Raw genomic sequence first — 14,057 nt, forward strand, 5'->3', positions numbered from 1 at the left:
TTGAGAGTTTATTTTTCATGTGTTTTCCACCAATGAGGATGCAGCATTTTCACATCAACCTGGCAACCCCAGAAATATGTGGCTTAAATATCCCAAACGCCCCCTCGTGGCCTGCTAAAAAAAGGCTAAAAACAAGCTACATTTCAAAGAAAACAGAATAATTTAGAAAGCATGTGTCATTTATCTAGTTAATTTAACGTGTCAGCCATAGACTTAAGCCGGCCCTTGTACAAATGTAGCTGAAAACCTCTGGTTTAGTTTTTTTTATTGGATTGATCTGTTTTTTGTTTTTTAATTCAGGGAGAGTCAAATATTTGCTGTCCTCACTGCTCTGAGTAAATACTTTGATTTTTATGTTATTATTATTCATAAATTAAAGATTTTAATCAAATATTAAACTCAGTGTTCATGGTGAAAAATAGACACCAAACATAAATATCACAAAAATATGACACATTCATTTTCCCAGTTTATTGCATTAATATTTAAATCAAGATCAGACCTGACAGTGTTTTAGGAATTTAACCCTTTATATGTCAGTGAAAGCGCAACCCCCTGACCTTTGTAATGTACAAAAACAAAAAAGAAATATTTTTATTCTACATGTTAACTGGATTTCATTGAAGAGGATTTTCACAGCCTTAAATAAGTCAATAACGCACAACAACTTTGATCTTTATGCATTTTTTATTTGAAGATTTAAATAAATTGTTATAATAACGCTGCTGCAGGAAAAAAACATGCACTTCCCCCTCATGCCAAATATGGTCAAATGTCTGACATTTGGTGCAAAAAAAGGAAAAATACAAATTTTAATTAAAAGACTCCAGAATCAATCCTGATATCATAAATGCTGCTTTTTTACTGTGACGGCTGAGGGTCAGATATTTTAATGGTTTAATGGTTTAATGGGACATTTTTGGTCTCCAGCAGCCTGAGTGGTACAAAAACTCTACAGAGGTTAAACTGACCTGTTACAGGTTCTGATCTTAACATGTGATGATGTGTGCATTAACAAGTCAAATAACGGCCTCAAAAGCCTCTCAGGGTTGAATTTTTACCCGTTTTTTCTGCTTTTATTCTCCGGACAGTTAATGAGCTCCAGTTTAAACTGAATGTCGACATCCTTAAATCTTAACAAGAGAGCGAATAAGTTTGGCTCATAAAAATTAATAAAACAATCTATAAACCAACAGTCTTATCTGTACAACAAATACTTAAAATAACAGAGATTTAATAAGTAGTGTTCATTCTATACAGCTAAGACATTAAACCCAGTGCAAAGAGAACATTTCATAGTCTCAGTTTCTCCTTCACATTCTGCCCACAGGCATAGATCTATGTACTATAGATCTATATACTATCTATATATACAGTAAACAGCTACAAGATCAACAAAAACCCAGCACATCAATCCTTAGCCTTCATTTTTGCATGAGTATGAAATTATTTATCACACCAGTCAAATTTCCCAGAGTATCCTGTTGCTTTGCATAAATTTACGAGCCGTTGGAAAAGCCCGGTTCAAAACCAGATTTGTTCCAACAGCTTTGAACTTTCTAAACCCAATGCTCTGTTATTTGTAGAACCAAATTACTCTTAATAACTCTGAAAAAGACTTTTTGTTTAAACAAGTGATGTGCATGTGATACCAGAGAGGCTCATGGTTACAGAGAGCAATCTTTGACTCTACATGTCAATGTTTCTGGCCAAGAAGCAAATTTAAACACGCAGATTCTGGCACGGAGTCTGACATGAGGCCCTGTGTGGACCCGGACTGAGCAGGAGTAGTGAATACGAAGGTCAGACGGGGCCCAACCCGGCCTTAAAACATCCTGATAGTTTGTGGGAGACATTGGTGGTCGGCTCTGGGTCCGTGGCCAACGCTTTCCCGTAACACTGTCAAAGGTTTGGAGGGTGAAGTCCTTCCCAGAGGTCCTGCTCCATCTCCACAGTCTGTTCTTTTCTCCTTTATATTCCGTTCAACAAGTGAGACTGATAAACCTAAAAATCACTGAGATGAACATTTATCTGCTCCTGCATATTCCAGAAATGAAATGAGATGGTTTTTAAAAGTTCTACACAGTGCATCGGCTTGCAGAGTCTAATTTTCTAAAAGGGTCAGAGCAGAGAGAAACTAGACGGATGGCACTAATGCGCCTGCTGATTGGCTGCCAGCCAATCAGAACCAAAGAAGAAGGTTTCACTAAGACTTGTGGATTCTGTAATCCCTGAAATCTTTAGACTGCTACAACGGTAAAAGTGGACGTCATCACATTCGGCTACTGAAGAAGAGACTCCCAGTTTGATAGCATCACACATGCTAACAGAGTCCTAGCACCCTTAATGAGCAACTGAAACCATGACACTATTCTACCGCCCTCCCCAGCTGCCTGAGGCTAGCTTTAGCATGCTTTTGTTCCTTTTTCTAATCAGAAATGTCAAACTGATCATTTATTCCTAAGGGAAAGCATCAAGTGTAGACAGATGCAAAAAAGGTGACTTTTTTCCTTTAAGCCTGCTAGCACCACTAGCTAACGCTAATGCATTAAGTGCTGCTGGCTTCTCCCTTCAAAGCTGGGCCATGCTAACGAGCTAACAGACCTTGGTAAGACAACAAAAAAGTTATGGCAGCATTAGTGAACAAACCAATTGTTGGATATCAACATGAAGAATGTGCAGTTTGTAGTTTTCTGCTTCCTCTGACTCAGGTTCCAGTTAGCCTTAATAAAACCAAACCAACCATTTCTGTGGTTCCTGCTCACATGAAGAGAACCGTCAGCTGGCTCACACTTCATGATTCCATCCTTATTCTCCTAGCTCACAGTCCGCCGCCGCGATTTAACCCGTCTGCCCTCCTCAGATGTCCTACCCTCTGGACCCCTCGGAGGCTAAAATGTACACGTACAGAAAAACTGCCATTAAATCAGCATACGTCTATATTTTTTTCTACTTTTTTCATAAATCTCTTTAACAGCTTCAGACCTGCACAAAACTACCAGGCATTCAATAATTTTAAAGACTTTAACCCTTTAAATGCCAGTCTTTTGAAATATTTTATTTTTCACTACAGAAAAAAAAAATAAAAATAAAACACAAAAAGTGAATTATTTTCCATTTAATAAAGAGTATAAAGATGGGGCTTTGGTGCTGATGAGAGTCTTGGATGGATCAAAGATTAGCAGCAAAACTGATCTGATTGCATTAATATTTTTTACGTAATGTCAGAAATACCCTCTGGACACCTTGGAGGCTAAAATGCCTCCATTGACTTCCATTAAAACCAGGTTTTTTAATCTCACTGTCACTGCAGTATAAAATCATGCATTCTTTAATGTCAGCATTTCAATGTGAAGGAATCTAGTAAAATTTGACATTTTTACCGTATTCCACCAGATTCAACCGTTTACTCATTGTAGGACCATGCACCACATTCTTCTATTTTTGCCTGATATATTATGAAATATTATAAAAAAATACAAGTGCAATCAAATCAGTTTTGTTGCTAATCTTTGACCCATCCAAGACTCTCATCAGCACCAAAGCCCCATCTTTCCACTATTAATTTCATGGAAAATAATTCACTTTTTGTGTTTTTTGAAGTAAAAAATAAAATATTTCAAATAATCAAACTGGCATTTAAAGGGTTAAAATCTTGAAAATTATTGAATGCTTGGTAGTTTTGAGCAGGTCTGAAGTTGTTGAAGAGATTTATGGAAAAAAAGTAGAAAAAAATATTGAAGTATGTTGATTTTATAGCGGTTTTTTGTGCGCGTACATTTTTGCCTCGAAGGTGTCCAGAGGGTAGTAAATTCACTGAGAGAGTCTGAATGACATTTAAGAGGAAAACATGTTGGATTTCCAAAATTTAACTAGAAAGAAAAGTTCCTGTAAAAGTTCATGCCACAAGCTGTAAAACTGACAAAATGATCACAAATTTAAAAAAAAAGAAGTTGAGAAAAATGGCCAAAAATGCCCGAGGAGGGTTAAGCTGCTTTCACACTACTACTGCTCTATTGCTCCCTCTCTCCCTCTGCCCTCATATTAACAGAATCGATCGGTGCCCAGGCCCACCTGTGTATGAGTCAGTCTGATGCAGCAGGTGGCGCTATGCATGTAGCTGGCTCACAAACCCTCAGAGGAGGAGAAAGAAGAAGAGGCTGACCTGTCACCATGGATGCTTGTAAAATCATTTTCAGACACCAGAAACACCCCTCTCTGTTTTCACACATCTATGTTCAGTTTATTGATTTTAATGATAAAATCCTAAGAAACTTAATCGATGCATTTTTCTTACTGAAACACCTGTGGAAAAAAAAAAAAGATGTAATGACTTTAGTTTCTACATGAAAGCTCTCCAGAGCTCTTTGGCGCTCCCTAAGGGGGATCACTGACTCCAAATTGGGACCTTCACAGTCTTACCCCTTTAGGTGGTTTAAGAGTTTTTTCAAGAAAATATTAAATTTTGATATCAAGATTTCAGAAGGCTTTAGCTTGAAAGTGGTTAGAGATAAAGTCATACTATAAATGAGAAAAATCTTCAGTATGACCCAAACTTTGTGATGGGAGTAAATTCACTCATCTCATTTGCATATTCTGACATCACCAGGCAGACTCATCCACCATTGGCTGTGTGTTTTCTACCATGGTTTCTACTCTAGGCTTCCTCCACATCTCTACCACCACAGTGTTTGTCATTTCGATCTCCGTCATTATTCACGGTGTTTTGAACCCCCCAAGATACTCCCACCACATCCCCATGTGCCCCCCATCAAGGCATTCGCCGATTACTCCCTCCCGGGAGGGGGTGAGGCAAAGCGTTGGCTTCACTATGTGTGGACTGTCATGGCAGAAGCATTGCCTGCTGGTGCCAACAGATGCACTGACAGTCTCACCCATGGTCTCACCGGATGACTGGAAGTCATGTCAGAGGGTGAATACTCCTCTATTCCTCCCAGCATTGGGAGTATTTGGTCAGGTCTCCGTTGAAAAAGTGATCTTTGATCTCAGTGGGACTTACCTGGCTAAGTAAAGGTTAAATAAAAAAACTACAGTTCGCTGTCTTTCTCTCTGTTACGCTCCGACTCGTCTCCTCGACTGAGCGTACATCTTTCAAACTTTATAAACTCCAAAACTTTGAACAGAAACACACCCACAAATGCTGCTGGGATTGAAGTTACTCATGTCTGCCATCTCCTGGTGTAACGTGGTAACAACATTAGGCACCACATTTGCAGCTAGATACAGCAGTGTTGCTTGTTTGTGACTTTGGCGGTGAAATGGTTAATGGACAGATATAGGGCTGTTACAATATTGGGCTACCTCAGATAGAAAACCTGCAGTAGCCAATGAGAGCAACATGGGTGGAGCAAGAGGGTGGGGCTTCAGCCTGAATGTTTTCTTAAAAGCCCCGAATCTTTCAGGTGGTTGTAAGTATGCAGCGTATGGCTTTACTGATCACAGCATGGAAATGTCATTTTTAACTAATTTAAAAATCTGATGGTTCTTTTTTTACTTTCAAGAACGTATGTACAGAGGAGGATTAGGGACGTTTAACAAAAACATTTGATATGCATTTTTTTTTATTCTAAGAAAAGTGACAGAATTTTAACTTTTTCTCAGAATTAAGAAAAGCATGCCAATTTTTTAATGGCCCTGATACTCTTTCATATCTACAACCTCACTGCAGTGGAAAAATAGTTTTAACATTTTTCCAAATAAAAAGATTTTCACCTTAATTGTTGCTTTTTATGGGCTTTGTTTGAAAGTGCAGAGCTTCAGTTGTAAATCTTTTCACCAATGTCCTACCCTACCAATACAATGTTACTGAAAATATAACCTTCAGACATTTTTAGGAGGCAGAAGTGAAAATTATTAGACTCCAGGATGGTGTATCATGATTTTTAGACTGATAATGGCACTTTTGTCTCAGTTAGGCAACAAAAAATGATGTTATCAAATTGTTTTTTTTTTTTTAGGTTAAGCAACATTATTTTTGCCTGAATATTGCATAGATTTGTTGGCATTTTGAATTCAAATTTTTATTTAAAAGTGCACACAAATAGAGCATTAAACTGTCTGAGATGCAAAAAAATTCTAGGGAAGTGCCCACTCAGCCATCTTTTGTTTGGGCTTAGCCGTCTGGCTCCGGCCCTGGAGAGCAAGCGGACCAGGAACTGTCACTTCATGACTTGCAGACACAGGGGCCTTCATATTGTCTCCTGTGAGTCGCCAGGACAGCAGGATGACGATGTTTGTCGTCCTCTAAATTTATTTTACTTCTGAAGTCACGTTTGATCGTGCACACTTCTGTGAGCTCTCAAGTCTATGAAATTGCAACTGCAAGACCTCAGGCAGCAGGTATGTGGTCTTGCAGACTGGTCTAATTGTTTGGTGTGTGCATTTAGGGGATTACAGCGTTTAACAGGGGTTAAACAGTCCTGCATTTCTAAAACAGGTGAGATGTAAAAATAGGTCTGGTATGTAGCCAGCCTTTAAACATTTAACAGCCATGGCGATGATTTGACTGACAACCCCTCTCTCTTTCTTCATAACAAACTGCCAGCTCCATCAGCCTTTGACAGAAGGAGGTAAAAGAATGAGATGATGATGCATCTATCCAGTGATACAGGCACTGTAATACACAGCACTGCTGGCATCAGAAAGAGCAGATATAAGAGGGCTGCTACCTTCTTCCAAACCACCAGCACTGCTCAGAATACCACTAACATCCCTGTTAACACTGGTATTCATGTTACCGACACTACTGCGCCCACCCATGAGTTTAGACCCTCCCCCACAGCGTCCGTAGGCCTCGTCTCGGTTCCTTCCAACATTTACATACTGGTCAAACTCGTGCCTGTCAACCTCAGACCAGAACTCAGCAGAGGAAGACCCTAGATGCCCGGATGAGTCTGCATTTGAAGGCTCTAAGTGCAAAGGTGGAGGGTAGGTGGATGGAGCAACAGAGGAGGATGAGCAGGAGGAAGGAGACGTTTCAGGAGGAGGTGAAAGCTGCCCCAGCTGAGAGGGCATGTAGTACGAAGCATTCTGGCTGCTGCTTCCATACATTTGGCTGAAATAGCCGGAAGTAGAGGAGGTTGGCATTTGTTGAGTTTTTATGGGCTCAGGGAGGCTCATGGAGGGCTGGGTGTAGGGAACGGGAGAAGAGGAGTCAGAAAGAGGAGGAGGGCACTTTACAGGACTCCTCAGGGCGATGTGGTGAGCAGAGGAGTGAGGAGAGTTTAACCTGGAGCTCATATTTGACTCAACGGAGCTCATCCTAGAGTCAACTCTGGGGCTTCTGCCTGGACTCAGAGTGGAGTTCATACTTGCACCAACACTCATCCCTGAGCTCTGGCTGTAGGCTGCTGCAGTATGGATGGAGCTGTGGTGGCTGTGGTTGTTGTAACTGTGGCTGTAATGTTGGTTATGATGGTGAAGGTGATGGTGGTACCCGCTCCATCCTCCCATCCCTGCCTCCTCTTGTGCATGCTGGGGGAAAAACACAGACTCTCCAGCAGCTCCTTCCTCCAGAATATCCAGAGGGGACATCTCTGGAGTGGGCAGGCCATAGCTCTCTAGCTCTGGGTGTCCCGAGGCCTGGAGGTCCCTGAAGTGTCCCAAGGAAGGCAGGAGGTGGTGGGAGTGGTGGTGATGTGGAGGGTGGGCACCTGGATGTCCATAAGTAGACCCACCAGAGATGTTCTCTACACCCAAGGGGCTGAGGCCAGGTCCTAATCCCAGACCTGGAGCTCCACCTTGGGCTAAGCTGTGGAGCAGAAGTCCGGGCTCAACCCGTTTGAGTTTCTTGGTGGTCTTCTTGCGGCGAGGCCTGTACTTGTAGTTTGGGTGATCCTGGAGATGCTGGACACGGAGACGCTCGGCTTCCTCCACAAACGGCCGTTTGTCAGAAGCACTCAAGGCTTTCCATGACTGACCTGAGAGGAGGGAACATCATAAATACAAATGTTGGTTTACCTTTAAAACCAAAGTTACTCAAGAATATTAAAATAAAAGGCTTCATCATCTTTATCAATAATAATCTGTTGATTTTGTGTCTGCCAATAACTTTCTTATAGATGAATTCAGTCTGGCAACAAGGTAAGAATTGGATGGATTGATGGATGGATGGATGAATGGATGGATGGATGATGGATGGATGGATGATGGATGGATGATTGGATGGATGATTGGATGGATGGATGATGGATGGATGATTGGATGGATGGATGATGGATGGATGGATGGATGGATGGATGATGGATGGATGATTGGATGGATGGATGATGGATGGATGGATGATGGATGGATGATTGGATGGATGATTGGATGGATGGATGATGGATGGATGATTGGATGGATGGATGATGGATGGATGGATGGATGGATGGATGAGATATGGATGGATGGATGGATGGATGGAGGATGGATGGACGATGGATGGATAATGGATGGATGGATGGATGGATGATGGATGGATGGATGGATGATTGATGGATGGATGGATGATGGATGGATGGATGGAGGATTGATGGATGGATGGAGGATTGATGGATGGATGGATGATTTGATGGATGCTTGGATGGATGGATGATGGATGGATGTTTGGATGGATGGATGATGGATGGATGGATGGATGGATGGATGATTGGATGATGGATGATTGGGTGGATGGATGATTGGGTGGATGGATGGATGGATGGATGGGTGGGTGGGTGGATGGATGATGGATGGATGGATGCATAGATGGATGGATGGATGATGGATGGATGGATGGATGATTGGATGGATGGATGGATGGATGGATGAATGGATGGATGTATGATTGGATGGATGGATGGATGGATGTATGATTGGATGGATGGATGGATGGATGGATGAATGGATGGATGGATGGTTGGATGATTGGATGGATGGATGGATGGATGGATGGATGGATGGATGATTGGATGACTGGATGGATGGATGATGGATGATTGGATGGATGGATGGATGGATGGATGGATGATTGGGTCGATGGACGGATGGATGATTGGATGGATGAGACTGTTCAGTATTAACCCTTTAAAGCCTGAAAACAGAAATTATTTCCAGAAACTTTTCATTTTTTTGGAACTGAAATGTTTATTTGACTTTTTTTTAATGAATCACACACAAAAATCCAAATTTCCATAAAATGTAACATATGTATATTTTTGGTCTCATTTCGGTAACTGACAGTCCACTTGAGGGCATTTTTATCATTTATCAGACCGTATTCAGAAGTTTTTATGATCACATTGATTAGACAGAGGTGTCATAAAAGTATCAAATATGATACAACAGGCTTTAAGGGGTTAAACTTGGTTCTGTCACCAATAAGATAAAACTTTCCATCCATCCAGACAAAGTATTAAATCTGAATCTGCACTAAAAAAATAAAAAAACCTACAAAAATAAAACTTAAAAAATCAATGTAAAGATTCATAAATGTTTGTAAATGCACAGCAGAGGCACAGAACAGCAGATCTAAAGAGCAGCTGGTTCTTTAAGAGTCTTTTAGGACGTTTAGGGACGGCTGTAGCAGAAGAACTGCTGCTGTGTTTTAGGCTATCAGGATTTTAAACAGTATAAATCAGAGGTTCTCTGTGTTGTTAGTGTTTATGTCTTTATGCCTTTAATTATCCGGTAACACAGATATATTTGGTGTCCATGTTGAGGTTCTCTAGGCCATCCTCGGGGTCTAATACGTGGATTAGGCCCAGGTCTGGACTTGTTAAAGGTGCAGTGTGTAAAATTGGGACTATCAACATCTAACAGTCAATTCTGGAGTGTGATGCTCATTTCTCTGGTGATAACTGTGGGAACCAGTGAAGTTTAAAAATCAATACATGCTCAACTGTTATTTGGTTCCTTCTATGGTGCCATAGAAACAGGAAAACTTCAAAACTCCAAGATGGCAGCGTCCTTGGAGGGGACCCTCCCTATGTATGAATAAAAGGCTTATTCTGAGTTAATTTAAAACATAAATTTAAAAAATGTGTTATCAGATGTCAACACTAATTTAGATCAATCTACTTATAGATGTTATGTTTCATTTTAACCAAGCTTGTTTTGCTAAATGCTACTAGGCTAAATATTACACACTGCACCTTTAATCCAGGATGTGTCAGCACATGTCTGTAAGATCTTCAGAGAAGTGAAACAAAAAAATCAGCCGACTCAAACTACTCAGAGTTTCAGCTATCTAGTCTACAGAGCGATAAAGGCTGAATTCAGAGTTTTAACAGCAGCTGACAACAGAAGAAGAGAAATCTAACGTGCATCTCTATTCTCTATTCTTTATTCTCTATTCTCTATTCTTTATTCCTTATTTTTTATTCTTTATTCTCTGTTCTTTAGTCTGTATTCTTTATTCTTTATTCTTTACTCTTTATTTTTTATTCTTTATTATTTATTCTTTACTCTCTATTCCTTATTTTTTATTCTTTATTCTCTATTCTCTATTCTTTATTCTTTATTCTTTATTCCTTATTTTTTATTCTTTATTCTCTATTCTTTATTCTTTATTCTTTATTCTTTATTCCTTATTTTTTATTCTTTATTCTCTATTCTTTATTCTTTATTCTTTATTCCTTATTTTTTATTCTTTATTCTTTACTCTTTATTTTTTATTCTTTATTCTCTGTTCTTTACTCTTTATTCTGTACTCTCTATTCCTTATTTATTCTTTATTCTTTATTCTTTACTCTTTATTCTGTACTCTCTATTCCTTATTTATTCTTTATTCTTTACTCTTTATTTTTTATTTTTTATTATTTATTCTTTACTCTCTATTCCTTATTTTTTATTCTTTATTCTCTGTTCTTTAGTCTTTATTCTTTATTCTCAGAGTCCTGGAGGAGATCAGGGAACATAACGCTGCTGATCTGAGGATGCTGTTTCTGAGATCATGGAAAATTATTAGCTGGCTACGGCACTTTTTATTCATCCTGATTTACTGTTTATATCAGAACATTTAAATTCAAGGACTTTAACACTGATCATAGAGTAATCTCTCTGTTTGACTGTCTGAGGTGCTGAGATCAGATTTATTAACCTCTGACTGAAAGATTCCTCACTGATGGTTGAGGGCTAATGCATTTAGTGACTGTATGAGACAGGATCCTCGTAGAGTGGTTCTTCACGTAAACGTCTGCTGGAGGATCAAACTAAAATCTGACTGCAGAGATATTTAAATCAGCGCAGATCTGCTGTAGAGGATTTCTTCCCAACTTCCCCGTCTCTGCGGTCAGCTTGGACTGATTTTGTGAAAGTGCGTTTCATATCTGACAGAACTCTGGAGTTCGGAGCATCATGTAGGAATTACACCGAGCAGGAGGAGATTTATGCTCCAGGGCTGCTTCTGGAAGTTTCTCTGAACACTTTGGATTTTTGAAATTCACTCTGAAGCGGAGGAAGCTACAAATCTGCACCTTTCAGCTCAGCGTGTGGTACTGAGAGATGAATGTGGAGAATTAGGCATGATTTAACACCACCATGTTTCTGCAGGGCATTTTAGATTCAATAAATCAGTTCAACAGGTAAAAGTGGAGAACTGAGAGTTTAGAGAATGAATCCAGAAAGGTCTGTTCTGTCTCATGTGACTCCCAGCACTATTTTAAAGGGTTAGTTTGTAAAGTTTAGATGTGATTGAAGCTCTCAGAGAAAAATGAAAGAAGCAAAGAAAGCGTTCCTATCTGAGGAGATGAAATCAGTTTAATACAACTCATCCAGAATCAATCATGTCTGAAAGGTCTGATAATTATAGTGGATGTGTGTGTGTGTGTTAGCGTGTGTGTGTGTGGAAGGGGGGGTGTGTGTTTTTGCGCGCCTTCTGTAACCCTGAGAGCAAAAGGAGAGGGAAGAACAGATTTTTCCTAGAGAATTGTTTAATAGGTTGGCAGAGTGTTTTCTGTTTCGATGCTTTCAGCTTCGCTTTTTCTCTGTTTTTAAAATTAAATGCATTTTACAGGAAAGTTTAAAAATACATTAACATGAGCCTGAGTGTGACATTTAGAACTAAATATATGCAGAATAAAAACCTCTAAAAGCAAATACTGTATCTTATAAAAGTGGACCAGGAGTGCCTTTTAATGCACTCATATATGAGTGAAGAACATTAATGCATGATGCTCATCATCCGTTAGAACTAGCAGTAAATACTGGGCTCACTTTGAACTGAATCGGGACAATTTCAGTAAAACTAGCCGAGGAAAACTTTTTCAATATTTAGTTACAAATGCACACTCAGATGTCTCTATAAACTTTTGTTTAAATGTAAAAGAACGTGAAAAAAATTCTTAGAGTCACATTAATAGATATAAAAACACTCCCTGAGGCCTTAAGATGCACTGAAACTGGATCTAGAAAGTTCAGACAAGTTGAACCTTAATTCTGGTGTGTGTTGGGGTTTCATCAGCTGATAATTGTTTGATTAAAGTTTAGAACCTGATTGGATTCCCTGTCCTGACAGTTCCAGAGACGTTCTTTGTCTTACCGAGCATCTTGCTGAGCACGGCGTTGTGCAGGTCAGGGTTCTGCAGGGCCAGCCGCTTCCTCTCGTCTTTAGCCCAGACCATGAAGGCGTTCATGGGTCTGCGGATCCTCTGCTCGCCCCCTAGGGCCTTCCCATCAGCGGGGCCTGCCGGCACACCTCCCGCCTGGTTCATATCTGGGCTCTGTCCTCCTGGGCTGAGAGAAATCCTCTGCTCCGTCCTCCTCATGCTCCCTGATCCCAGGCCTTCTGGAGAGCTGCAGTCCCCCGAGAGGCTCTGCTCGTAACCCATCTCAGAGTCTGACCCAGGGCTCGGGGTCCTGGATGCCCAAGGGCCACCGAGAGACATCTGGTTCGCATGCAGGAGAGTCTCTCTGGACAAACTGGGCTCGGCTAAATTCATTCCAGAACCGGGCTTGGATTTTAGTCCGAGTGAAACTCTGCAAACGTCTGTGTCAGTTTGTTGGGCTGTAAAGTTCTGGAAAAGATTAGCGGCTCGAACTGTTTCAGATGACGGAGAGAGAGATCAAGAGAGGAGCTGGACGGATTTGGAGCACAAATCCCAAAGCAAAGCATGGAGATGTGAGAGGAGGGAGAGAAAGAAGGAGAAAACAAACAAGTGGTGCAGGATATTCCCCCTGAAAGTGATCCACAATGACTCGGCCCTTCTCTGTCTTCACTCTTTTTTTCCTCCAAAGACAACAGTTCTTGTTTGGAGTGTGCGGTGCAGCGGTTTGCCCAGAGCTCGATTCCCCGCCGTCACTCAGGCCGTCCGACTCACTGTCTCTCTGCCTGTCTGCCCCGTTTGAAAGTTTTGAAACTTGTGGCCAGATTTGACCGACCCACGCCGAGTTTATATACCCCGCCCTGACCAATCACATAAATATAAAGCCGGCCATTTAACCAATGAGACGCCAGGCAGGCGCGAGGGAAAAAGAGGAGTGTGTGTGGGAGATGGAGTAAAGGAGGGAGGAGGGGGGAGGCCTGAACGTTGCCTCCCTCTCTTTCCTCCTCCCTGACCGCCACCCTTTCCTCCCCCGTGAAGCCTGTATGGGAGATGTAATCAGAGAGCTTCCATTGTTTCTGCCCGACTGAGACTGGAGCTTCTCACACTAACACACACATTCATGCATGCTAGCTGCTGCAGACACACACATGCTAGCTGCTGCAGACACACACATGCTAGCTGCTGCAGACACACACATGCTAGCTGCTGCAGACACACACATGCTAACTGCTGCAGACACACACATGCTAACTGCTGCAGACACACACATGCTAACTGCTGCAGACACACACATGCATGAAACATGCATGCACGTTAGAACGAGCCTGAGATGACACGTGTTATTAAGTCTGCACACAAATGAGAGACGAAACATGAAGACACACATTACTATGTGCTTCTATGTGTGTTAGTGTATGTGGGGGTGGGTGTGTGGGTGTGTGTGTGTGTGTGTGTGTGTGCTAGTGAGTGTGTGTTGAGTGTGTATCTGAGGGCAGGACAGTGGTAACAGCTAACCACAGTCCCAACCAAAGC

At 41.1% G+C, this 14,057-nt stretch overlaps 1 protein-coding gene across 1 annotated transcript; it reads right to left on the bottom strand.

Moving 5' to 3' along the window:
- Positions 1-3,691: 3,691 nt before the first annotated feature.
- Positions 3,692-13,328, bottom strand: sox18 (SRY-box transcription factor 18). The gene is made up of 2 exons (XM_041800419.1): positions 12,521-13,328; positions 3,692-7,940 (listed from the first exon to the last, which is right to left on the bottom strand). The coding sequence occupies exons 1-2, from the start codon at positions 12,918-12,920 to the stop codon at positions 6,616-6,618; spliced, it is 1,725 nt and encodes a 574-aa protein (XP_041656353.1). The 5' UTR covers positions 12,921-13,328; the 3' UTR covers positions 3,692-6,615.
- Positions 13,329-14,057: the final 729 nt, after the last annotated feature.

The sequence above is a fragment of the Cheilinus undulatus genome, linkage group 11 (genome assembly GCF_018320785.1).
Source record: "Cheilinus undulatus linkage group 11, ASM1832078v1, whole genome shotgun sequence".
NCBI lineage: Eukaryota > Metazoa > Chordata > Actinopteri > Labriformes > Labridae > Cheilinus > Cheilinus undulatus.

What these genes read in the sequence shown, in the direction of transcription:
- sox18 (XM_041800419.1), bottom strand. Translation starts at nt 12,920, where the DNA reads ATGAATTTAGCCGAGCCCAGTTTGTCCAGAGAGACTCTCCTGCATGCG. An exon ending in CGTGCTCAGCAAGATGCTCG is followed by an intron (nt 7,941 to 12,520) that starts GTAAGACAAAGA and finishes CCCTCCTCTCAG; the next exon opens with GTCAGTCATGGAAAGCCTTG.